This window comes from Thermobia domestica, chromosome 17 (genome assembly GCF_964235325.1).
Source record: "Thermobia domestica chromosome 17, izTheDome1.hap1.1, whole genome shotgun sequence".
Taxonomy (NCBI): Eukaryota; Metazoa; Arthropoda; class Insecta; order Zygentoma; family Lepismatidae; genus Thermobia; species Thermobia domestica.
In genome coordinates this window covers 109,081,613-109,108,634 of record NC_137470.1, presented here as the reverse complement: position 1 = coordinate 109,108,634, position 27,022 = coordinate 109,081,613, and the positions used below count along the sequence as shown (strand labels likewise).

The following is a 27,022-nucleotide window of genomic DNA, read 5'->3' as shown; positions in this document are numbered from 1 at the left end:
GTGAACATACACAGGGCATTAACACTATCAAGTGTTAAAGATGTTTCATGGTCTAGCTCCGAAGAATATTATTAGATCCTCATAAGAATTACATGGAATCACCGGGAAAGCATATTCTTTCAAACACAAATAGAAACATCAAAAGTGGTGCATTCATATTGAAGTTACACGTGAACATACATACACACAATATATGTACTCTTGTGCAAATTAATGGATTCAACGACATATTATGCTTTGGATCATACGAGGATCATTCAGAAAGTAATGACTCCAAGGTGATACATTTATTTGTATTTGACAGGTGTCAGTGGAAAGCTTGCAATGTCAGCTACAAATGGTAGCATCATTTTTCAATATAGTACCCATTACATGCAACACATTTGTGCCAACACGAAACAAAGTTTTTCATGCCGTCGGCGAAGAATTGTGGTAACTGCTGGTGACACTATTGCCGAACTGCTGCTTCCACCTCAGCGTCACAACTGTAGCGTTGACCCTTAAAGTGATTCTTAAGATTGGGAAAGGGCCAAACTCGCAGGATGTCAAGAACATTTTATCAGCAGAAGGAAAACCCATTTGCGGAGGAAAGGACGTGTAGCGGTACTCCATCAACTGACGATTAGTTTCCGGGTCGTAATAGTGTATCCACGACTCGTCGCCGGCGACGAATGTTCCTGGACGCAAATTTTCCGCAGTAAAAATTCAATGACAGCCCGCTGTTTCAACCAGACGTCGCCACTGGATGTCATGGATTGCTCCATTACTCTGGAACGAGAAGAGATAGGAAGATGAAACAAGTGACATTCTATAGCTTAAACATCAGTCCATTAATGATAAGCAGTTCAGGATGTTTTCAATAATATTAGCGACATAATAGACTTGGAGGCATTACTTTCTGAATCATCCTCGTACATTCAGCTAAAACAGAAATTTACATGTGCATAACTGAGTTTTACCATTTAGTATCTGCACCTTTGACATGAATCAGCATTTGTATTCTCCCTAGAATTGACTTTATAAGTCTTTGCACGTTGTTCTGAGTGCATCAATGTTGGAACTACACTTCATTTAGAACAGAAACAAGTTTTTATTTTATTTTGCAAACCTTCTACCTGATAATTTTATTCCTGAAAATGGACCACAAATTTTCGATTGAGTTTATATTCAGTGAGTTTCCAGGCTAGTTCAAAACATTTGCCTCTTTTCCTTCGAAAAATTGACGTTGTTTTAACATGTAACACGGTACGAAGTTTAGTTGGAAAATGTTAGCTTTTATCCCGTTGAAATATGTTGGTTCTGGAACCAATCTGATCCCTAGCAATCGACGTATTTGTTACTGTTAATCAGCCCTTCAATAGGAATAAGAGCTCTTTGCCTATTATAGGAAAAGCATCCCCAAAACTTTGTCTTTGCTGATTGTTTTCAATGTTTGATGAATAAATTTCGGTGAAAGGCGTTCGCCAGTCGCACGACAACTGTGTTGAACCCGCAATCCTTGGACCAAAAAGTGGCTCTCATCGTGCAACAGCACTTTCCTCCAGTCTTTTTTTGTCCAACTTCTATATTTTCTTGCCCATTAGAAACGTATTTTCACCATGGCCTTTGTCGATATTAACATTTTAATTGGTGGTTTTGTCTTTCTGTCACTTTTTAACAAATGTCAATGGATGGCTGAGTCATGAACGTGAGTTTCTGCACAAGCTAGATTTTTTCAGGGTAAAATTACTCTTCTGTAGATCAATATTACTTGCCCATAACATGTAAGTTATCCTTAGCGGTTGTTGCATGTTTTCAACCGCATTCCCCTTTTCTGTGTGGAGAAACAGAACCCGTTTCGCTCTTGAGATTAAGAATTTTACTTACACTGCTGTGGGTAACATCAAGTCAGCAGGAATTTCTCTTCGATTTACTGATGTATTTTTGTTCAATGTCAGAATACCTTGTTTCTTTCTTGACTAACATCCATCTTGCTTTGTAAATATAAAATGTAACACGACATGTGAAAATGAGCCTTCACATAAAACAATAATATCAAATACACCAAAACTCACTCACTCAACCACACCTAACTATAATTCGACGTTCTAGAAACAGGGTTGAACACTCAGATTTCTTAAAAAGAAAAAAAAGAAAGAAAAAAAGAAAAATAGTGTTTGAATCTACAAGAATCCGATTATGTTGCAGGTTGAAGTTTTGATTCCATTAATTTGCACAAGAGTATAACAGCCATTTGCTGTTTTTGGACCGCAGTTATTAGTCCTGACACATTCAATATTTCGGTTCTGGCCTAGAACCACCTTCACGGATGCCAAAAATAGGGAAAATAGGGCTGTGAGAAATGAAAAGAAATGATGCATTCATCTTTAAAGAAAATTGCGGAGGCTCAGTGTCCATTGCTGCAATTCACTTGTCAAGTGACATTCGGGCTCTGTGAAATGGAAGGTTAGGCTGCGTATTCTTTTGTTTGATACGTGAAACTTGTAAACTCATGCTGCTGCTTTTATTGTGGCAATGCTTGATATATATTTTTGATCTCTATCTTTCGTTTGTTGTTTAACCAACCTTTATCTAGGTTAAACTCTTGGCTATTTTAACAAAATAAACAGATTTTGAAAAGATAGTCGTAGGGTTTCGTTTTTGGTTCCCAATTAAAATTTTGACAGCATACAATTCTTACAGTTCTTCTAAATATTTGGAAATGTCGTATAGCGGTTGATTTTCATCCCTAAATGACGTTGTTGGGCACATACACTTTTAAATTTATCTTAGCCATATCTATGTAATTTTTTTAAACTTAAACTCATGACTTTTCATTCGAATCTGAGCGAAAGTTTTCAATTGGGCATATTTTGTCCAAAGTTGAGGAATTTTAATTCTGCATGTAAACCGTACTGTAAAAAAAGTCTTCAATACTCAGTGTGGGTAGTGTAAGTAATCCGTCCAGTTTCTTCACTATTTCAGGTCTGTGAAAGTTCTAAAATTTATTTTTACCCTATCATATCAATTTAGTAAATGTGTATATGATATCGATTCATACTTCGAATTATCAATGGATAATCACTCTTTCTTTGAATGTGATCTCAATGCAGAGAGCCTTAGTTTGCGAAAAACAATATGTGTATTTGATGCGGTAACTAATTAATGTTCCGATTTACAGTGAATCTACTGCCCTTCCCGCTGGTATGGTGACTAGCGCGCACGCCTTTTGTGCACGGGTTCTGGGGTTCGATTCCCGGTGGGAGAGCATTTGAATGCATTACGGTGGTATGGATTCTCCCTTAAATTCTGAGCCTCAGATATTATGGGTGATTTTTTTTTCTCTGTTTAGCAAACTTAAGTTTACCACATACGTAACAGAAGTTATCCACTTTATTGATACAATCACGGTGTTTCGATATTGTTTTCAATACGTATCCGATTTACAGCAGCACAATATTGGGAAGCCTCTTCACATCAATACTCTCATCCTAAATAACCCGAAATAAAAAGAAAAATCAATGGATTAATGTATTAACGTGAGGACTTACATTAATAGTATTATGTACGTTATTACGATGCTGAAACAAAAATATTGGAATAATGAAACGATGCTATGGTGATATAAAATTTTGTGTATTATGGATATCCGTCTACCAACCTAGAATTGTCCCATCATACATAATAAGACATCTGGTAAACATTTTATTATTTTCTAACAGTGGCGGATCTAGGCGAGGGGTCTAGGTTGCCAGCTTCTTGAGTGACAAAGGTAATTTAAACTATTATTTATATATTTTTGAAAGTTTATAGTAAACTCGTGATATACCTACCATAGCCTGGGTTCTTGCTGGCCTTTCCAGTGTTTACCTTCTAGATCCGCCACTGTTTTCTAACTTTTATTTTTCAACACATCATTGGTAACGATATGTTCTTAGCGTTCCTTCTGTAGCGACAATTTTCCATCTTTACGATTACAGTGAAGTTGGCTGCTGTAATATATTCAGGAATGTCACATTTTAAAACGTATAATAAGCACTATGAACAAAGACCGTCAATATATGAGACTAATTAATATATATAACTGTAAACAATAATTATACTTGATAATCAATTTCTGATTTCTTGTTTGGATTCTTTAGCGCCAAATATCCATTACAAACATATTTCAAAGCCTCAGGAAAAAAAAAAAAAAAAAAAAACTTGTAACACAGTGTAATTAATAAAATATACACAACGTATATTCTCCAAAGAATAATTTTATTCTTCGGCTTAGCTTTTGGTGGCAATATTACTTGCCGTTATAGGCAGGCTTCACTATATATTGTAGATTCTTTATGTTTAATTACAAAGGTATTTATGTAATTTAACGAACTTATATTTTTTAAATTGCATCCTTCACTAATACAATTATTGTTAATTTTCCTTTTTATTTTCCAGTTCTGACCTATCTGCGGACTCGGATGAGTTCATCGGTGAACTAGGACTTCAGTGTGTGATACAGGGTTGCCTTAGGCGTAAAACAGTGCTGAAGGACGGAAAGAAACCCGCCGTTTCCTCGTGGCAGAGATATTGGGTGCAGCTCTGGGGGACTTCCCTTGTGTACTACTCATCAAAAACCTTCAAAGGGTAAGCGTTAGTTATTTGGATCTAGCCTTGAGACAGAGCTGTTTCTTTGATTTAGTCCTGGCAGATTCGAAACACATTCACAAGACTCTAACAAGATACGGCTAACAAACTGCTTGTATATTGCAGGTTTCATTATGCCACAGAGCACACTTAAATGTAATTTTTATTATACAATAAGTTGAGCCACTGAAACAATTATTTCGCTGCATATTGTTGAACATACTAAGGTACACATACTTAATACCAACGTAGTATCATTGTGTTTTACACGTTTTCAGCATAACTACTTACATGCCAAGTAACATTTTTGTTTAAGAGAATATTCCTCTTGCATAGTTTCTGTATTGTGAATTCCTTGAAATTCATTGTTCAGTACTAGTGGGTTACGGTGCCTCAGTGGTAGAGCGATTCTCTGACGCGTGGGGTCCCTGGTTCCATCTCCCGGACAGGTAAGTTTGTGGTGGACAATATCGTGTCCATTGGTTTTCTTGAGGTACTGCCGTTTCCTCCCTCATTCTTATTCCACCAATTCTTCCATCATTAACTTGCCTTAATCATAGTCTTCTTCAGCCTAAACGGCATAATCGTGGGTCGTTAAACTGAAATCCCTTCATTTTTTTTCATTTTCTTTGTTCAGTACTGATAAGCTAAAAATAATTTCAAATAAAACTTTTCCCCTCCTTTATCCACAATAACTAGTGAGCGAGGGTCAAAATTTTGGGTACATAATATTGTTCTGGACTTCAAAATTACAACAACGAATTGGTAAGATATAATCAAATGACTTGTGTGTATAATTGGTGAAGAATGTACTCAATGCAAGAATTGCGAAAGTATGTAAGTGATCCTTATATGAATTTTAAGAATATTGGTTTACCTCTATATACTTCCTCATATATTTGTTCGTGTATGCATCCGTCCACAAGACAAAAAATCGCAACAACTACTTGATAGATCAGCATCAATTTTAAGCAGGATGAAGAGGGTTAAAAGCTGTAGATTTCTTAATGGAACATTTGTTTATGGAACGTGAACAAAATTTCCTGAGTCATTTTTGAGAAAATCATTCGAAAAGAACTCACCACATGGAATAAACAACTCTTTGATTTTTTTTTCCCGATGGAAATGATTTACACCATACTAGAAAAGTTACTGATGGAAGATTCATGTATCAAGTACTTGCAGAATACCCGTTCTTGGCACGGGGAGAATACGTGTCGTTTTGAACATAAAGGGCTGAATTGAGATTTAAACGGCATCGGAAGTGTTACTCTTCGTCTCAGCGACCCCGAAAACTATAGATTCGACAGTAATATCGGTCATTTTTCATCATCTATCCCCTCCCCCTCCTCCAAGTTGTGGGATTGAATTTGGATTTAAACACCATCAGAAGTGTCACTGTTCATCTCAGCGACCCCAAAAACTATGGATTTGACACTAATATCGGTCATTTTCGATCGTTATATAATCGGGGTTACAGAGTTAGGACGCATTTTTCTGTAACATATCTTCGAACATAAAGTCGATGTCATTGTCCAAAAACTTGAAATTTTGACTTACCAGTCCATAATACGTGTTTTTACTGCTTTGTTGTTCAATTTTTGTTCTTCAGGGTCCAATGGAGCCTCTGTTACTTGTTTCCACTGAACCTGCGATGGTTTCTGCACAGCAACTCTTACCCAGAATTAGCTACTCCTCTAATGTCGATTCACAGTAATAACTGAAATGTTTGTAGGGTGACTGAGTTCCGCTGCAGTAGGTTTCAAATTTCTTTTGCTAAACAATACAGAAATATGATTTTTCGTACGTGACGTAATACGAGAACTTCCAGTTTGATTTTTGTCCACGTTCTTTCGTCTTCGCTGAAAACGCTTGATGGAATCACCTAAAGTAGATGAAGTCTATTTCAGTTTGGAAGGTATTTGACGAATAGAAAAGCCCACATTATGATGCGCAATGAAACTATTGTTTACCTCTTCACTTAATATCTTACCTCTGTGCATGATTTCTAAGAATAACGGCAACAAATCCTTAGAAGAGGCAAAAACATCCACACAAACACTATTCAAAACGTCACTGTACTGTATCTTCTAATATTGTTCACTAATAATGTAAACTCCTGACATTATGTCTGATAAGGCCTGTATACTAAGGAATTATATTCCAGGGGTAACCATAAAAAGGAAGAAATTGCTAACATTTAATCGTATTTCGATCAGGCAAAGTTATTTCATGATCGTGATCACGTTATTTTTAATTAAAATAATCACCGACTTTACAATAATTCAATAACCTTTCTTTTTTACTACATATAACCATGTTACAAAAACGAAAAACGTCTATTATCCTCCTGAGACGTTATAGAGACTTATACAAACAAAATATTTCGAATTGGTGGCTTTCCGTATCGAATATATATTGATTAATAAGATATATATATATATATATATATATATATATATATATATATATATATATATATATATAAACGATATTATTATTACAGTGGAGTACCAGTAATCAAAATTAATTTGAACAGGTCCGGGAGGAAAATTTTATTTATTTATTTTCGCTGCTAAAATACGCAGTTTTACGAAATCAATAACTAAAAGGATGAAAATGCTAACATTTAACTCTGTGGACAATTTAGTGATACTTTCACCGTTATCTGAACGCTTTAGAGCATCTAGCTTATCTTTAAGAGTAAGGGCTGTATGTTTACGCTTACTCGCCATTACAATCGGCTCTCGCACTGTAATATGAAAATTCTCAAAACAGAGGAAACAATGTTTGCATTGAGACAATAGCTGACAAACTGCCGACCGCTGCAGAGTGAGCAATACAAAGATAATACCCACAACGGAAAGATTTGTAACTACTGTGCGTGGAAAAATAAAGGCATCAAATTTTTTTTCAACATTTTAAACATTTTTCCAGTACAGTACATATACTGTAGTCAGAAAACGTGTTTTGTAACACTATACACTTTGTATTAGAACACAACAGACTCGTTCACCCACTTCAAACCGCGATTTTACTGTTAATCCGGCTTACTCGAACAGGGTTCGGTCCCAATTAGTTCGGATTAGCCGGACTTCACTGTATTATTTTCATCCTTCAGTAACTATCCTCATGTGTGGAAATAGAAAGTAAATTCGAAAATCTCCCAGGAGAATCGTATAAAAACCTTGTTTTAAGTTTGTACGGTTACGTTGAACGGTTGAGACCTCTAGGTGAGTGTATATTAGGACGAACAAATCGAGAGATATTGGAAAATCACTTTTTCGGTATCTGTGGGCCATGAGATTGTCAGCATCGCATTTGTCCAAGAACAAGTATGAGGGTGAACGTAGCCACTGTAACACATGTTAGTGCATTCCGTTTAAGATTTTTTGATGTTTAGTTCATATTCGGATACCAGCACAGGATATTTATAACTTGTTCTTAGTCAAAAACCATCGAGAGACAAGTCGTACCCCCCCCTCCCCACCCGCCTCCGAATAGACGGAGGAGGGCGAAATAGTTTTCGGCGCGCAAAGACTCTATATTTAAAGGATACCTTTCGGAAGACATAACTACTCATCTACTTATGATGTAAGGATGATTATGACTTTTTATGGAAGAAACTAGCTAACGTCTGGTATATATTTTACCCCCTCGAATGCCTCAAAAGGGGAGGAAAGGATTTGGAATTTTCAAAATTCTGCCTTCTCCGCTGTAAAGAAAAGTCTCCAAAGAGGATTAAAAGTAGGAAAGTCCTTAAAGCCTAGGAGCCCAAACTCTAGATAATCACTGAAACAACCGATATTGCAATTATCTTAGCCAGTGTTGGAACTACTAGGAGTATGAGTGGGAAATCCCTCTCTGTAGAACTTGTGGCTGAAAAACTGTGAAATTAAAACCGATCAAGACAATACTCGTGCAAAAGATAAACTATCATGGGCATAGTTTAGCTCAGAAGTGTTAACAAATCAAATTCAGCCCAGCTGTAATCAAGTTCTTCTACTGATATTAAAAGAGTAAGTACAGTCTTCCCCTGTTGTAGCGCACTGCATTCGTTTGATTTTCTTTATTTTTGAACATTTACATCTTAATGAAGAAGTCCCCGTTCTAATTGGTGATCAGCCAATATCTATATCCCATTGCTAAATTGCTTCAATGGAAACTCCAGGACAATTCGTGAGAAGATAACATGGAAGTGATGATGGGGGGGCTGCACATAGAAATGGCTGTAATAAAGATGATAGGGTCATGGCTGATGGGATCTGGCTGGGCAAAATATTGTAGATTCAAATGTAGCAACTACTGGCAGAGATGAGTCATTTCTTACCTGTGCTCGTGTCAAACGAGCGCGTTATGCCCACCAAGTAACAGCATCTTCATTGCACAATTTGAGATTGAATGCATACAAGAGCTACTTACTTTCGTAGGAAGATGGCAGTGATAGTCTTAAATAGCGGTGTGCAAAGCGTGAAGCAGAATCTTCTTTCTTCCTTTACTGATCTACAATATTGGAACTCGAAATTCTACTACTTTTTTTTGTTTTTGTTGTTGTTGTTGTTGTTGTTGTTGTTGTTGTTGTACAAAGTATATGTGAGCAAACTTTGTTAACTACAAAACAATTCTTGGGAAACTTTGTCCATGGATATTTGCATTAGACTATTTGAACTATGCAGGATTGCTACCAGTTTAAGAACATTGAATGAGCTAGAAAGTCGCCATCCAAACATTCATGCTGAATTCATGAAGGGAAAGTTTGCCAAAAAAAAAAAAAATCATAAAATTCTCTGCACTTGCTGATGATCAACTGCATGAGCAAAATAATAAAGAAATAAAGGGAGTAGCAGGTGCAGTAGATGTTCTTAATTCTCCATCTGCACTTTCGAAATGGATAATTGCTGAACCATTCTGTAAACCACACATTAAAACAATTTGAAGGCCTGTATTCACAGGATGGATATGCAAATGAACTGGATGACAGACACAGAACACAAACACACACACACACACACACACAAACTCCTTTGAAAACAAGTTCCAGAAACATGTAAGTGATTTTGTTAATTAATTTGAACATCATGGCAATCCTCTTGAAGAAAATGTGCTCTGTATAGTTCGGAATAGAATCAAATGTTCAGAAGAAGCAGAGAAGGCAATTCGGGAGGCCGAAGAAAAAGGTATCACTTTTTACGATACGTATGTAAAGGAAAGAGTTATTGAAGGGAAGTTGTCTGTGCATTCTGTAAAAATGCAATTTAGCATTGTTCAAAGTGTAAAGTGGAACAACCAAGTCAGCGAAAGCGCTTCAAGTGAATGACTTGGGAAATAGTGAAGGACTTACGAAAAGATGCAAATGTATTTTGCAAACTGTATGTACACTCATGTCCAAAATGATTGTCGCATATCTATAACCGTCTTCTTGTAAGAATATAATTTGATAATGATTTTGCAGGGTACTTTTAATACTGATGCTATGTGTATAATCGGAAAATGTATATTTGTGGTAAATTTCAAAGGAAAAGAATTATAAATACGAAAATGAGAGAGAGTAAAAGAAAAAGTTGCTAAATGGACAAGACAGTTTTATTTTCGTTTTATTGTTCTTATTTACTGCTCTTTTGACATGAAATTTGCCACATACATGTCTTTGCCGATTATACACATACTAACATTATAAGAAATACCAGGCTGATTCGTTATCAAATTATATTCCTACAACAACATATTTATAGACATGCGACAATAATTTTGGACATGAGTGACGCTGAATAAACGCATATACTTAAACAGTTCGGTTTACTGTTTGTTAGCCAGCAGTGATAACTGTAAACGTTACCATTAGTGTATTTTTTTTTTGCGGGGGGGGGGGGGGGGGGCAGTGGATAAAATGTTACTTCAAATTATTAATGACATACTCTGATGGAAATAGCAACAATACCCTTTTTCCAGTGTGTAAAGTGATTAGTGTGTTTGTTTTTAAATGCTTTATTTTTTTTAATTATCCAGATATATTTAGTGATAAAATATCGGCATAATACGATAAGTTAAAAAGAAAAGTATTGCATGCCGTAGGATGAGTAATTCTCTGAAACGAATGCTAGTGAATCTAAGAACATTTGAAATCTCTGAAGCGGAGATAAGCAAGCAAGATTATTTTTTCTTTCATATTTTAAGTTACAATAAATCTGTACTCTTTGCAACGGTAAAATGTTAAATATATATATTTTTAATTGTCTATTTACTGTCAATAATTTTAATTACAACCTATAAATAGAGAACAGTACACTGCAAATGCATTTTTATTGCGAAATAAGTACATTTCATAAAAGTTTGTGAAAGCTTAAACATCAATAAACATACTTCAAAAACTATTTTTCTCAATTGTGGCCTTTATGAACATGGCGTTGAGAAATAAATGTTGCCCCACTTCCTCCTAAACTGGCGAGGGTGCTAAGATAATTCCAATATTGGTTATTTCACTGATTATCTAGAATTTAGACCCCTAACTAGGCCTTTAAACCTCTTTGGGGACTTTTCCTTTCCCTTACAGCGGACAAGGCAAAATTTTGAAAATTCAAAATCCTTCCCTCCCCGTCCTATTTTGGGGCATTCGAGGGAGTAAATTGATATGTTAGCTACTTTCTTCACAAAAAAGTAAGGTCACATTCATTCTTATATCATAAGTAGATGGGTAGTTATGTCGTCCGAAAGGTATCCTTTAATATAGAGCCTTGGCGCGCCGAAGACTATTTCCCTCTCCTCCCTCTATTCGGAAGGGAGGAGTATGAGCTGTCTCTCGATGGTTTTTGACTAAGATCAAGTTATAGATATCTTGTGCAAACTTTTATGCTGGTATCCAAATATGAACTATCGAAGGACTAACAGAATGCACCATGGGGCGCATGGTGTCAGAAAAGTGGTTTTGAAGATGAAGGGTGGTTTCTGTAGTTGTCTTTTTTTCTTCCTAAATGCTGATATTAGTTTGCTGTTGACTATAGTAGTTGTATTGGAAAAGTTATCACGATACTTTATGCCTTTATAACAGTTGAATCACCATTGCTGAAGGTATGTAGTCGCGTGGTATGACTCTGACTTGATACACACTTATTATATTTTAATACATTACTGTACATACATTTATTACCTAAAAAAAAGTGTGTGATAGAACTAAGAAACCACAAAATACCTAATTTTCGTTGATAAGATTATTTCTATAAATTGCGGCATTTTAATTTTATATTTGTTAATAAAGTATTTGGAAACCGTAAATTTTCATATTTACAATTACTTTGCCCATTCCTTTAATTTTCCCCACTGAATTTTGCAGTAATTTTTACAGTTCTGGACAATTCTTATTTCACAGTAGCGTAACTTGTAACCTTTAATTTTAATCTGTTTTGAACTCAATTTTAGTTAATTCTTACACTATTTTTTTTCAGTTATAGACGATTATTATTATTTTTTTTTTTCATATGTTAATTTTAATGTTAGTTTAGTTATGTTTTATTTTCCCTTTATGTTAAAATATTGTTACGAGCTTATATATCAAAACTTATATTCGCGCTTTTTTCTATAACATACTATTGAGTAGAAATCTTTTGAGGTTAGCTATGGCCGATAGTGACAGTTTCAGTATGAATAGATTGTTCAGTCAGATAAAATTTGTTAAGTACATAACTTGTAATTGTTTTCATCTTTAATTTTAGATCTGAAAGATCTGACTTCAAAAGGGACCCTTGTAAGATGACTTCTGTGGTTGGATGGCTAGTTTTCCTTGGCGAAAGCCCTCTCCAGCCAGACATGTTTCAATTAACAGATCCCAACTGCGGTAAGTTCTGCAGATACTGTAGCTTGTAAGTTCTCTAAGAGTAGAATATACGTATTGTTTAGTATTTCAGACAGCGTTCGAAGTGGAAACTAAGGCAGAGAGTTATATATAATTTAACTTTTCTCAAGAATGCCAGTATTCTTTCAGAAGAAAACCGTTGCGTTAAGTTTTTACATACTGAACATTTTGTTTTTTATAAAAGAAAATAACACTAAATTTTATGTAGTGGCAGAAATACATTTAAGAACACTCGTAAGAATTCAGAACTAAGCCGAAGTGATATACAACGAGAAGGTGGTGGTAAGTTTGATCCTAACATGGCGTCCATGGAACATCAAGATCGTGTTATACAGGGCATTCAGAAAACACAGTACTCACCTTAGTAGTATTTTGTACTTACCCGAATGACTATATAAACAACTGTTCCGGCAGGTAGTCAACCAGTCGTACAGATACTGAATGTCAATACTTGGTGCAGTATCAAACGCTTAATCTTGCATTGCTTGCCGACAATTGCTGCTAAAACCATATGTTAATCGCCGTTCCACATGTCGGTAGGGCTTAGATCCAGAGACCGGGGTATATGACACATCCTGAGTAGGGCCCTTTCGGTATGGGGGGACTCATTGCCCTGATGAGAAACGGGATCCAGAAAAGTAAGTAGATAATGCCTGAGAACATGATTGACGGCTTCACAAATGTACAATCATATTGAACAATTGAAGTACTTGTATTCCATTGTTATTGTTTTCCTCTGCATGTAGGACAACTACGTGATATTCATTTCTTAGTAACCCTTTCAGTACATCTTTTTACTATTGAATGTTTCAGAAGGTCAGTTAACTAAGGAGGAAAAGGGTGAAAAACTTCCTCATTGAAAGTAACTTCTAAAATACAGCAGAGAATGGTACTCTTCTGCTGATTTTGTGTGTTATCGGCGATAATATAAATAGATTGACGTCATTAAGGTTTCCTAGTTATATTTTAAATTACAAGATATTTCGGTGTCCTTTGTTTTCATCACGTTTTAGAATATTTTTCCTTTTTGGGATCTTGTAGGTAATTTAGAACATATAACGATCGGATTAAAGTTGCAAAGTGTTAAAAAGAAGAGGAGGAAAATAACAGGACACGCCTTTCGTTTTTTTTCGTTCCCTTGCACCCTGATTAACAAGCATGAACAGAGTAAATCCAGCTTTTCCACAAAAACAACTGTCGCTTATAATTTAACAGGATATACAGTATTTTAAAATTATTATTCCTGGAACTAACTGACTATCCTTCCTTCATCTATTGTCATAGTTCGGAGAGATTGAAGAATAATGTGATGTAGCGTTTTATACGTAATTAACATGTTGAAATCATTTAATTTAAATCAATCTAACAGATGCTTATTACATATGATACTTCTGTATTGCAGAAATAATTAACATATATAAAATGATCGAAAATATATAAAATGACCGATATTAGTGCCGAATCCATAGTTTTCGGGGTCGTTGAGATGAACAGTGACACTTCCGATGACGTTTAAATCCAAATTCAGCCTACAATATTCATATTTAATTTTTATTTATATAAATTACGTATTAATTTTCTGATTTTTTAATTATATTTTCTTTGTTTCTATCGATTTGAGAGCACTTCAGTAATAGGTAAATAATAATAATAATAATAATAATAATAATAATAATAATAACGGAACGTGTTACTAATTCTTCTTATTTTAACTCAGCGAAGCGGGTAATTGACGCCAGTTATTTATAAATTTCATACTAATACCTAAATAGGAGTTAATAGCTGTGTTAGAAGTAATTACAATGAATACTGGCAGAATAACCCTTCTTCGCACGGGAAGATTTTTTTTTTTTTTTTTTTTTTTTTGGACATGAAGAGGTGAACTTGGATTTAAACGGCATCGGAAGTACCACTGTCCATCTCAATGACCCTGAAAACTACGTAATCGACATTAGTGTCGGTCATTTTCGATCATTTTTAAATATCTCCGCATCCCCTCTCCTAAGTTCCACCGTCAAAATGAAAGGACAAAAATCATCCCAGGCCTGAACCTCATTTGTATTGAAGATTTGATCGAGATCGGTCGGGTGGTTCAAGAGGTATGACGTCACAAACTGTCAGTTCCATTTTTTATGTATAGATTAGCTTTCTCTTCAAAATAAGTTTATTTTCTTTAAATTGATCTCCTGTCTACGTTGATTACTTTTCAATGGAACCGATGGTGACTAACTAGATAGATTTCACTGTATTCATTGTGATTATATTGTAAGTAATCGTTTCCTTTTCCAGGCAATGTCTACAAATACCGAGCGGGAAGTCAAGCAGCAGCTCTTCAGTGGTGTCGACATTTGCAGGCGGCAGCTCGTGGCGGCGAAGAGAAGCCACTCCCAGCAAATCTTATGTCTTTCGAATAATTCATAGAAGACGGAAATCCTCTCTCACGTGTAGCACGTGTGCTTAAACACGAAGCTCGAGTGCACACCTGACAGACTCAGTAATATCCTGTACGTTTGTGTGTGGAAGGGAGCGTGCGTGAGGGTGTGTGTGGAGTCGATCTATGTATATGTATGTAAACGCTGTAGATGCGTGAAGGATTAATTCGGAATTTCCCATGACAGGAATATACAGGTTACTTGTATTATCCGCTGAAAGAAACTTTTGTCAGGTGTTCTTAAATGTAAGTGAACATCTTGCGGAATGTAGCTACATTCTTGTTGTGACTCAACTCTGTACGCTCAGCTGTGCATGCGTGGTGTGTATATTACAAATACGTGTGCTTGTGAGTGTCGTTTAATACTATTTAAAAAAAAAAGGTACATATCTTCTCCGAATATTGCACAATTTAGTAATTATCTGATGCTGTATTATACAAACTATAGATTTTATGATTTTGTTAACTTGTAAAGGCCTACATAGAACCAAAGATTTTTTTTCTTGAGTTCCCTTGTTTCCATGCAAGCAGTCCTTGTGTCTTGAGTGTGGATTGCAGATCTGCTTTTGTGAAACATATCCTCCACTCAGGCCAATGTGGTTGAATGTACATATGTGAAGCATTTGCTTAGGTAACAGTTGGATGTTACGTTTAGCAGTGGCGTAGAATGCAAATCCTTTTTATAAGATTGAAGGTGAGATAGCCATTTCATAGTAGTCTGTGGGCTAGAATCTGAAAGATGATCCAGCAGATGCACATTTGCTTCTGGAACTGAAAAAGTTATGCAGTGGAGAATTTCATCTCCATTACACTCATCAAAATAATTATATAACTGTATTATATCCAAAATTTATCATCATTCAAATAAAATATGTATTCGGTTTGATAAAATAGCATGTAATTCATAAGGAATATCATACTATTCAGTTTAACCTTATTCTGAGAAATCAACACTTTTTTTTCTTTTGAAAGCTTTCTCCTTGTATCCTGTGTAAGATATATGGACGTTCATAAAAAGTTGAGAGCAAAATTGTACCTAACGATAACTGTGCAGTCGCCAACAAAAATGTGTACCTGCTTCATGTTAGTTTTTTTTGTTAGTCACGTTAGAGAGAATTTATCAATTATAATGATGGTATGCTTAAAATAGGGAGAACATTTTTCTGTATGGTGTTCAAAACCCCCTTTCAAATGTGTTCTTTCAGACATAATGAACGAAAGATAGTTCTATATGCATATGGTGGGTATGATTTTTGCTGACTATTATACATGGAATATAAAATAAATGCAGATTCGTCGTTTTATTTTTTTTTTAGTTTACGAAATCACTTTTTTCAACTTACAAAGATAACGAGATGAACAGATGCAAGGAGAATGCTATATACGATTTTGGATTTAAAATATAATTCTTCGTTATCGAGATACGAAAATATATATATTTTCTGTTTCGTAAGGTAAATCAGTATTTATTCTCTTATAACGCTGAATAGGTATTATCATTTGTCAGAGATCTCTTAAAGAATATTATTTCAGCATTGTAATTAAGATTTCTAAACAAATTTGTAGTCAATATATTCCAAACAGAAAGTTAAAGACAATTATGAACAAAAAGTTCATACAATTTGACTTGAAATTACTATCGTGTATTTCTGCAACATGTATGCCTAATAATAAACACTTTGTGTACTCTTGTAGAAAGAAAACAAATCGAAACACGAAATCTGTTGTTTAACAAAACCACATTGAGTTTGTGTGATTGTTTATTTGCCATTATTATTATGATTATTATTGTTACTATTATTTGCATACGTGGTTATTTCAAGTCATATTGTATATATATATAATTTCTTTTCTTTAAACAGTACACTAACGAAGCAGTTACGTTGACTTTCAAAATTAAATCAGATTCTCTGTCAATACTGTTACAGTTCCTCCTTTCAGGGTTTTATTATTATTATTTAATGTGTTAGTTCCTCTTATTCTGTTACGACGAACTCCCAAGTAGTATGGATCACCGTTAGTTCTAGCACTGTTAATCTTATTTGACCGACTTCTGGTCTGCTATTTAATTATTCTAGCAGTTATTCGAATGAATAGCTAGTCATTCTAATTGTACGAGGGTAAGTCACAAATTATCGGCAATGTAGCTATAACTTTTCTTACTGACCTCTGTTCTCGTTTATTTTATATTTTATTGTTATGGTGTTGTGGTTAGGCTATGAAAGTTTAATCCTAATTCGTCCATTTGCCTTCCTTTCGTTGCAGATAGATCATGGCCGCTCCATTAGAAGTTCGCACCAGAGGAACGAAGAGAGTAGTGATCCGGTTTTGGTCGGAAGATGTATCAGGAACCGGACGATGTGCCACTTCATTAATAGTAACTCGTCTAGCAGAACCATTTCACGTTCACTGTTTCTCTTTCGTGCAAACTTCTAATGGAGCGGCCATGATCTAACTGCAACAAAAAGAAGACAAATGGGAGGAATTAGGGTCAAACTTTCATAGCATGACCACAACAGCATAACAATAAAATAAAGGGACAGATATCAGTGTGAACAATGTAGGAAAGATTATAGCTACATTGCGGATAATTTTTTGACTTACCCTCGTAACAGTACTAGCCCACCATTATTATGAATGGTGCTACTGCCTGAGCTAACAGACATGAAAGATAGAAGTTGATTAATTTTTTCACTACAGTCTATAACTCATACATGTTTCATTCCTTGCTAAATTATTCATTTCCAAGGGCTGTTCTTGAAAGTCAACGTAATGTTTTGTAAGGTCAGCTTCTGAACTTGAGTTCCTGACGTAAAGACAACTGAAAATGAGTCTTAAACAAGCTTTACGTGATTGACTGTCTTTTGTGTGCATTAGAATTCTGCATACTGAAGTAGCAACAACATACACTAAATATTCGACAAGTGTAGAATTTTTTAAACAGCAAAAGGGAAAACAAACTTTTTTGGAATTAGCTGTATAGCCTTTCTCTAAAATTATTTCGCTTTAATTCAGTTTCAGTATCTGCATCAACCAAGTATTTGTAATATTTGTGCGTATAAATTCTGTTCATTGTTCTACAAATAGAATCAAATTTCTCAGCCTGTTCAGAGTTCACACGGAACTCACTCAATTTGGCGTTGACCTCGGAAGTTTTTGTGCTGTTTTATGTGAACTGAGTATAATCTCGTTAAAATTCTATTATGTATATATCGTTTACTTTTTTTCTTGTTTTCAGCATTGTTGCTTCTGTACAATAATTTTTACATCCACTGTATTATTCATAATACATGCTACAGATATATTTTGTAATATATAAACGATCTGGATTTTCTTCACATTGTAGGCATATTTTTCTTCCGTTATAAGCAATACTTATATTAATCAAAGTGCCTACCTTAATATGTGAAATATTTGTATAAATAATGAAAACATGTATTGTTTATTCATGTACAGCTACTGTTTCTGTGAGGCATGTTCAGAAGGTAACAGCTTTTTGAGCCTATCGGAATATTTCAAGTTACACGGTACTATTTTGTTTCATCACTGGCGAAGTTGAAAAAAAAAAAAAAAAAAAAAAAATAACGGTAAGATATTACTGCAAATAAAATTAAGAAGTGGCATTCTTCCAATTTTCTTGTGTGTTTTGTAGTCCACATGCACCAAAGTATTGGATTACTGCTATTCCTCTCTTAATTATTTAAAGTTTTTTAATACAGAATTAAGATATCATTAACAGTATCTCAAATCTGATGCTGTCACGGCCTAGTTATTACGACAAAACAATTTTATATGACTATTGTTATTCAATAGTAAGTAATGCCATTAATTTATCACTTTATTTTGTAATATTATTTAGATAAATATGACAACATTAAGGGTAATTTTAATGTCTTTGTCCTTGTCATTGAACCGAAAAATGGAGAAAACTAGGTAGAATTGTCTGGTTTTTCTAAAGTCGTTCCTACATTTCTTTACCAGTAAATACTCAGTCCCTTAATGTTTAGTGCAAATGCATACATAGACAATACGTGTTTCATTTGTCAGTAAGTTCGGAAAGCTTGAATTAATTTGAATACAGTTTTGTTGACGTTTAAAGAACATAATTTTCTGTAAGTCACTGGAAACACAATTCAAATTGATCAATTTGTCTCCTGGTTTTCTAAAAGAACTGAGCCTTTTGCTATCGAGTATAGAAAATTCGTGAAATCACTGAAAACAGAAAATGTAAATTTTGATAAAAATATCGATAAATGTACTCGTTTGTAAAGCAATAAACTTAATCACAGCTGTGGCATATTCCGTACTTTCTAAACATTCCTCACAGAAACATTGTGTAATTACATTCTTAGTTTGCGATTGCAAAAACGCTATACTTTCTTTCTGTAGAACTTGATATTTCCTTCAAGTGACTCCCCTTCAGGATCTCTAAAGGCTGTGAATTGTAGCTACTAAGATTTGCTTAAAATTTATAGACGCAGAGCTGAAAAGAGAAAAGCCAACTTCCTGTCAATTGATTGTGTTATTTGTGATTGATTATAAACAAGCATGACCTAAAGGTAATAACCTGAGGCAGATTACCAGTTAAAGAATGCAGAGTTATTCAAAAAGACTAATCGGAATTTATTAAGAAGTACCTCAAACACCTAACCAGCCATAAGTATTCTAGTGTTAATAGTTACGTCGCAAAGTGTTCTGTGTGCCTACCAATTGTAGCACGAACAACGTCAAGGCACTATGAGAATTCCTTCCCAGCACGTTGCACCATATCACAATCTACTGACATTAGTTGATCGATGTTATTGTGTGTCCATCACCTTTTAAACTGTCGAAACCACCGTCGCATGTTCTTGTTAAATCGCCTTTCAAAAGCATGCTACATACTGCTTTCGCGAACGCGAGAACGCCATGTGGTGATATCGCCATTCCAATTGTAAACAAGCAACTGTGCATTAAGAAGGATGCGTCCAGAGCGCTTAACGGACAAATATCTAATACTAGAAACCTACTGTTACAAATGGCCGGTGACTCATTCCGTGAACATGTTTAAGAACTATGAAATCGGTTCATTCTTTCTGAATAACTCCGTACTTTGACATGTCCTGTTAAAGGAAGCAATTGGTATTTGTGTGAAAATGTTAATGAATATTAAGAATACTGCATTTTCTGATAACTCAGTGCGAGCAAGATGATTTATTATTAACCTGAATTGGTCATTTAAACAAGTTTCCTGGGGTTAATAACTTTCAAATATATATTGTAGCATTTTTCACATTATCAGGAATGTGATCTACAAAAATAATTATCTAGTTTTGTTGTTTAAAAACTGCGTAAAATTTATGATGATCTATGTAATTTAGAACTTTTTTTACCGGTGCTTTTTCTTATTTATTTATTCAAATTTTCCCCTTGAAGTGGCAACTTGTTTTTAGCTCTGCCGTTAGTTTTATAAATTGGCGTGTTAAAGTAAATTTAACTTGCAATAATGTAATGCCTATGGAATATAAAGCTTACAAGCGTTTATTATAGATTTAAGTGATATGCTATATGCAGAAATACTGTAATTTTTGTATCTTTTTATTCCGCTGTAATATATATATGTGGAACATAAATAAGTACCTGTAGCATTATTGTTTACTTTCTTCTTCCTGGGACCTTAGTAACTGTCTCAATCAAGGACAGGGTTGACTAGTTTAAACCAGCTGTTTTTTTTTTTTAAAAAAAAAAAAAAACTGGTTTAAACCAAAAAGAAAAAAATACTTTACATCGTGTGAACTTCATGGTGACGTTTTCACATATTAAACCATCTGCATTAGTATTATCTCCTCTTCACTTTTTAAATTAACGCGTCACTTGTTCAATTCTCAGTCGAACCACATCCTTCTTTCAAGTATAAACCAAGTAGCGGTTTGAATGTCACTTTAAACGAAATTCTTCTGCTTCATAACCTCGGTATTGCATAAGGATGTTAAGCATAAGCATACGAAATGAAACCAAATTGTTATTTCTGTTTGCCTGAATGGCTGTTTTATAAAGAAGTCAAGGTTGCTTAAATATATTGATAGAAATTGGCAAAATTGATCGAGTTCCTACGTAGCGTCCAACATTAGCTTGAATTGGACTTTGTTTTAATTTCATTGAATGATATCTACATACTAAATTTGTAATTTAATACCTCAGTTTTAGCGTAGTGATTATCATACGTTGACCTTAAAATGTTTTTCTCGATGGCTAAGGCGGGAGTTTCCCGATTTATATATACTTCTGTATAATGGTTTCACTTGTGCAACTGTTTATCATTTTGTCCTTCTGAAATGACTCTTGACAATTATATTAATAACTATGTAAAGATCATACAACCTATTTTTATCAGGAGTCCTTCATGAGTGAGTCGGCAGACTCATTCGAGTACAAATGGAGGATAATTTCTCTCGGATGTAAGCCGATAAGCGGTTTGGATTCGGCTTTAAGCTTATGTGACCCCTTCTAGCATAACCCTGTTGTTCCATAATAACACCAAGACAAAACAAACTTATTTCTGTCCATATGTAATATAAATACATAGAGCAAATTATTTAAATAAAACAAAAAAAACTGGTTTAAACATTTTTTTTTAATGGTTTTTGCTAACCCTGATCAAGGATATTATTATACGCAGCAGAAATATTCGACTAGTTAATTTTCGTGCAGGAAAAAAGAAACGTTGCACCGTGCAAAACTCTGAACGAGGACTGTCTGGACAGTTTTTGTTGTTGCTTTACAAGGTAATAAAGATGTGAAAATCTATCATCATTTGGATGACTTTAAGTATAATACAACTATACATATATATAAGCGTTCCAGGACTTTTTTCCACACCATATATATATATATATATATATATATATACAGGGTGCGGAAAAAAGTCCTGGAACGTTCCAGTATCTCGCAAAATATCCAGATCAGCAAAATAAAACTAACACGTGTTTAAATAGTTTTGTAAAAGCTATCCAATGATACCAAACGCAACCCCCTATCCTCATCCCTTCGGAGGTAACTTCAAAATTTTAAATACCCACAGTTCTTATTGCACATTTGGATTCTCCAGAAAAAGTGATCGTGATTTGACCCAAAATTAAAAACAATTCCTTCATGGATGGCGCTTGAATTGACACAGAAAAGGGGGAACCAAAAAGTTACGAAAATGTGAACTGTCAGTGTCGTACTCTTTGGCCACATGGTTGGCGTGCTGGACTGCAGAATCAGAGGTCCTGAGTTCGATTCCCGCGCAGAGTAACATTTTTGTGATTTTTTTTTGTACCCAAATAATGAATTCATACATTTGAACTTCGATAAAAATAACGCATTTGTCCATATTTATTAATATGCAATAAAATACAAATGGGGACAAAAATGGTTTATTTTTGTTGTAAATAACCCTAGGACCTCTAACACTATTACTAAGAACCACTTCATAAAGCTAGTTTGCAAAACAATTATCGAAATTTGTATTGTATGCAACTTCAATACAGTACTAATTGAAGATAAACGTATGGCCATAGAGCACGTGACTGACAATTTACATTTTCGTAACGTTTTGGTTTACCGCCTTTTTTGTGTGTGTCGATTGAAGCACTATCCGTGAAGGCACTGATTTCAATTTTGGGTCAAATCACTGTCACTTTTTCTGGGGAACCCAAATATGCAATAAGAAATGGGGGGTTCCCATTTAAGATTTTAAAGTTACCCCGGTACACTCGAAGGGGTGGATATTAGGGGGTTGCGTTTGGTATCATTTGGATGACTTTAAGTATAATACAACTACCCAACTACTACTAACTACCCAACTACTAACTACTTAACCGGTTAACTTACCAATTATTTCCAAAGAAGCGTTTCAATTTTTACCTATTTTTTTTATTGCTAAATTCTAACATTCACTTAGGAACAAAACGAATGGCAACAGTGTGATTATTTTTACTGAAGGCAACAATGATTTACGTAAGCCTAAAATGTGCTTTCAATAAAACCTCGAATATACTCGTTATGGTTCTGAAAAACATTTATTTACCGAAATCCATGTGAAATACAAAAACTATTGTTATAATATGACATTGTAGAAGACTACAAAGAAAAGCTCCGGTAAAATATGCTTTAGCACTGTTAAAATATGCTTTTACTGAATACACGACGGTGCTCTGCAGCTACATCGTATTTTAACACTACAGGAGAAGGGGAAAACGACCATTCAATACTAGCGCTGCCAAATCTGAATGAGCGTTTTCCCCTCTTGTACTGTTGAGATACGAGGTAGCTACAGAGTACCCTGTATTCTGTAAAAGCATATTACGTCGGTGACGGTACTCTACATCTACTTCGTATCTCAACAGTGCAGAAAAGGGGAAAACGTCAATAGTACAGGGGAAGAGAAAAACGCTCATTCATATTTGGCAGCGCTATTCTGAATGATCGGTTTTCCCTTCTGTACTGTTGACATACGAGATGGCTGCAGAGTACACTCTCATATGTATGTAAAAACTGACTGAATATCATTTTATATGTTTGTTGCAGTGTGATAGGCTCTAAAGCAAGGGTCAACGCACAAGGCCACATTACAATCTTTACACATGTATCTTGACTCTCGCCGTATTTTCTTCCCTGTCACGTCACGTACACTGCTACACATTCGACACCATCTTGTTGGTTTTTCTTTCTTCTTGGTGGGAGGAACCAGCGAAGGAAAATGGCGACCAACAAGTCGCAATGGGGTATGTTTTGAGGACGGACGACCAGATGCCTTAGGAGAAAATTCTCGCTTGTGATGGTCTTCAATCATTTTCTGAACATTTTCCATAAGAAATTCGAGTGGATTCTTCTCTCCTCCGTGTTTCTTGTATAGGACAAACGCATTCCAAATTGTGAGTTCCAGAAGATGGAAGAAGATCTTTTTGTAGTACTTCTTACCTCTCTTGCGGGGCAGAGGATTGTTTGCTATGTGTTGATCCACCTTATCTACACCCCCCATCGTATCATTGTAATCGAATACAGCAGTAGGCTTTGTAACATCCTTGTTCTTCTTTCGGCGTGTTTCAGTTTGCGCATTGTGGATAGTGGATAAGAGGCAGACATCCCTTTTATCTTTCCACTTAAGTGCAAGAAGTTTGCCTCTCTGAAATGCTGCGATGTCACCTTTCTTGAGTTTTGTGCTGTGAAACGATGGTGGCATGTCTCTCCTTGTAGGTCGCACAGTGCCATACATGTCTGTTCGGTTTGCTATTAGCATGTCGGCAAGTTCTGGAGAAGAGTAATAATTGTCCACAGTAAGGCAATATCCCATTCCAAGTAGTGGTTTTATCAGCGTCATAACTATTTGCGAGGATTGTGGAAGGTCCTTATAGTCAGCATCGAATTTCGTATCTTTACCTGTATAGATTACTAGGGCATAAACATACCCGCTTGACGATTCACACAGCATGAAAGTCTTGATTCCAAACCTCGCACGCTTCAGTGGCAAGTATTGCACCCAACCTAATCGACCTTTGTACAGCATGAGACTTTCGTCAATTGTCACATCTCTTTCTGGGGTACAAACATCACTAAATTTTGTGCATAAAAAATTTAAGATTGGCCATATTTTATTCAATTTTGGCTGGGGATGAGTATCAGGATCAAAGGTATTGTTGTTGGAAAAATGTAGGTTTCTCTTCAAGATCAAAAACCTTTTATACGGAAGAATTTCACGAAAAATGGGTGTTGCAAAATACGGATTCTTGGTCCAATACATTTGATATGTCGGCTTCTTTACTATGCTCTGCAATAACATCACTGCTACAAAAATATACATTTCATCTCTTGTTGTGTCCTTCCATTGCACTTCATGTGTATCCCTTGCATATCTGTTAGTTTCAGTCACCAAAATATCTATGAATTCGTCATTTATAAACTGACTAACATAGTAAGGAATATCATCAGTATGTGTGTCGATATTTATTGCAGGTTTTCCTGTGAAAGGAAAGCGTGGTGGGGGCGGCAGAATTGGTCTCGATGTGTCTATTTTACACCACTGTCTTGCACTTGCAATATCAACGCTCGAATCCGATGAGTCGCTTTCTGATTCGGCACTTTCTGCATAATCTTCATCACTAGTTCCACTCCCACTAATTTCAATATCAAATTGTTCGCTTTCTTCGTCGCTGTCCATTGTTGCTAGAAAGAAACGAACTTTCACGACACACAGGCTACTCGTACACTGGCAACACAGGCTCCTTCTTTTCTTTTTCTTCTAAGCGACTCAATGAGGGTTGCAAGGCAAGCCCATTCATGTCACTGTTTATACACGTAGTAGTTAAATAATAAGAACTTCACTTGCAAGTTTCCCCACCAGAATGCGCTGTACTGTCGATACCAGTCTGTGCATTACAGCGAATCCTAGCGAAAACACTGAAAAACATGACAAATGTTGCCGAACGAGACTATTCGAGCTTGTAAACTTTGTACCGTTCAACAGTGATCAATTGTAATAATGCCGTATGATGCCCGAATATACTCGAGGTTTTAAATTATTTGTAAAATTAAAATCTCGAATATACTCGAGCTTTTCAGTTAACCGGTTAACACGTATTATTTTTGTTTTGGTGATGTGTATATTTCGCGAGATATTGGACCGTTTCAGGACTTTTTCCGCACCCTGTATATATACTAATTATGATGAAAATAATCAGAGTAACATTACTAGTGTGGTAACAAATAAGTGCAGGTGAAATATTCAAGGTGTTAAGGTGCTGGACATGAAATATAATAGATAAATGTAGCACAAATATAATTAAAGTGAATGATACGAATGGACGAAATGAAATGCGTGCACATCACAATCTCAATGGGAAGGTTTGTTTAGATACATGCTGGTTAGACCTTCAGCATCGGGACGACTCGGGACTGATGCAGACGCCATGGAATCTCAAAGTTAATTTCAATTACAACCAGATGCTAAGACAGTAACACATGAAATAGATATTCGTTGATGTGATAAATGTCAACTATCTCTCGCTTGCTGCGTCTAGATTTGTCGTGTGAATATATTGTATTGAGGATGCTGAACGGTAGGTGAAGAAATCAAGGCTGGATAACTTAACGAAATGTGCAATATTTACAATTTGTTATCTGTTACGGTTACTATTTTGTAACCCATTTCTGCACCTAGTTAATAACGTTATTGGTCAGTGTAACTTTTAAAATGATACGCTCTGAATTATGGTACGCTGAGTAACGTTACTCAATGGAACATTCTGCATTTTGGTATTGTAGTTACGGTCACCAAGGCATTAGCGTTACTCGAAATACCCACGTATGTCGTACCTGCTTGAGATTGTTAAGATAAAACTGGTTCCACTGAATACCAGTTCTCTCTCGAACCCAAAGGGTTTTGTTCCTTGATTTTAGCGATATGAAACGTATTGAAATTCTGCAGAACATTTTTGTGTAAGTAGACATATTTTTGTTATGATGAGTACCATTTCTATGTTTCTCTTTTCTTTATCGGTTACCTTTTGTACCTGTATTTCATCTTCTTCAATTCTGATGGTCTTGGAGTTACGCTTGAGTAACGTTTAAACATCCTTGGCGACAGGGAGTCTAAGGTTGGCTTTAAAAGAATCTCCATTATACTAGTAAATAAATTCCACGTTTTTCAGTCTGTTTTCTTTTTCCTCATACTTAAGATTCAGTAAACACCTTAGGCCTGCGTTTCCCAACCGGTGTGCCGCGAATGGGCCGCTGGTGTGCCGCGAAAAAATCGAAACAAATTATTAATTCTATACGAACCAAATTGCAAGACAGGGGAAAATGTATATTTATATTTCACATTACTATGAACCTCTACTATAAATCTACAATTTTAAATTTCATACTGTGTTACTTTTCTGTACATTTTTAATGTTGAAAAACGTATTTATCATTGTCATGACCATTATTACTTCTTTATTGTTGCAGACTATTTCGTAACTTGAAATTTTAACATATCATTCAATAAATTCAACAAAGCAAGCATGCATACAAATTACCTACATTTGTGTTTTAAAAGTATAGGAGATTTGTTTATTTGTTGGTTATTTAGTGATCTTCCCTTTTAGTTAGAGGTTAGATACAGTTTTCGAAAGAGA

The 27,022-nt window shown here is 35.3% G+C and overlaps 1 protein-coding gene across 8 annotated transcripts in view; it reads left to right on the top strand.

Annotated features, from left to right (window-relative positions):
- The window catches only part of RalGPS (Ral GEF with PH domain and SH3 binding motif), a 385,336-nt gene extending 364,827 nt beyond the window's left edge, over positions 1 to 20,509 (top strand). For all 8 annotated transcript variants that reach the window (XM_081744128.1, XM_081744133.1, XM_081744127.1 and 5 more), the window contains 3 exons: positions 4,420 to 4,608; positions 12,315 to 12,436; positions 14,744 to 20,509. In XM_081744128.1, the coding sequence (XP_081600254.1) occupies positions 4,420 to 4,608; positions 12,315 to 12,436; positions 14,744 to 14,868 (436 nt within the window). In that variant the 3' untranslated portion in view covers positions 14,869 to 20,509. The remainder of the gene's footprint in view (positions 1 to 4,419; positions 4,609 to 12,314; positions 12,437 to 14,743) is intronic.
- The last annotated feature ends 6,513 nt before the right edge of the window (positions 20,510 to 27,022 follow it).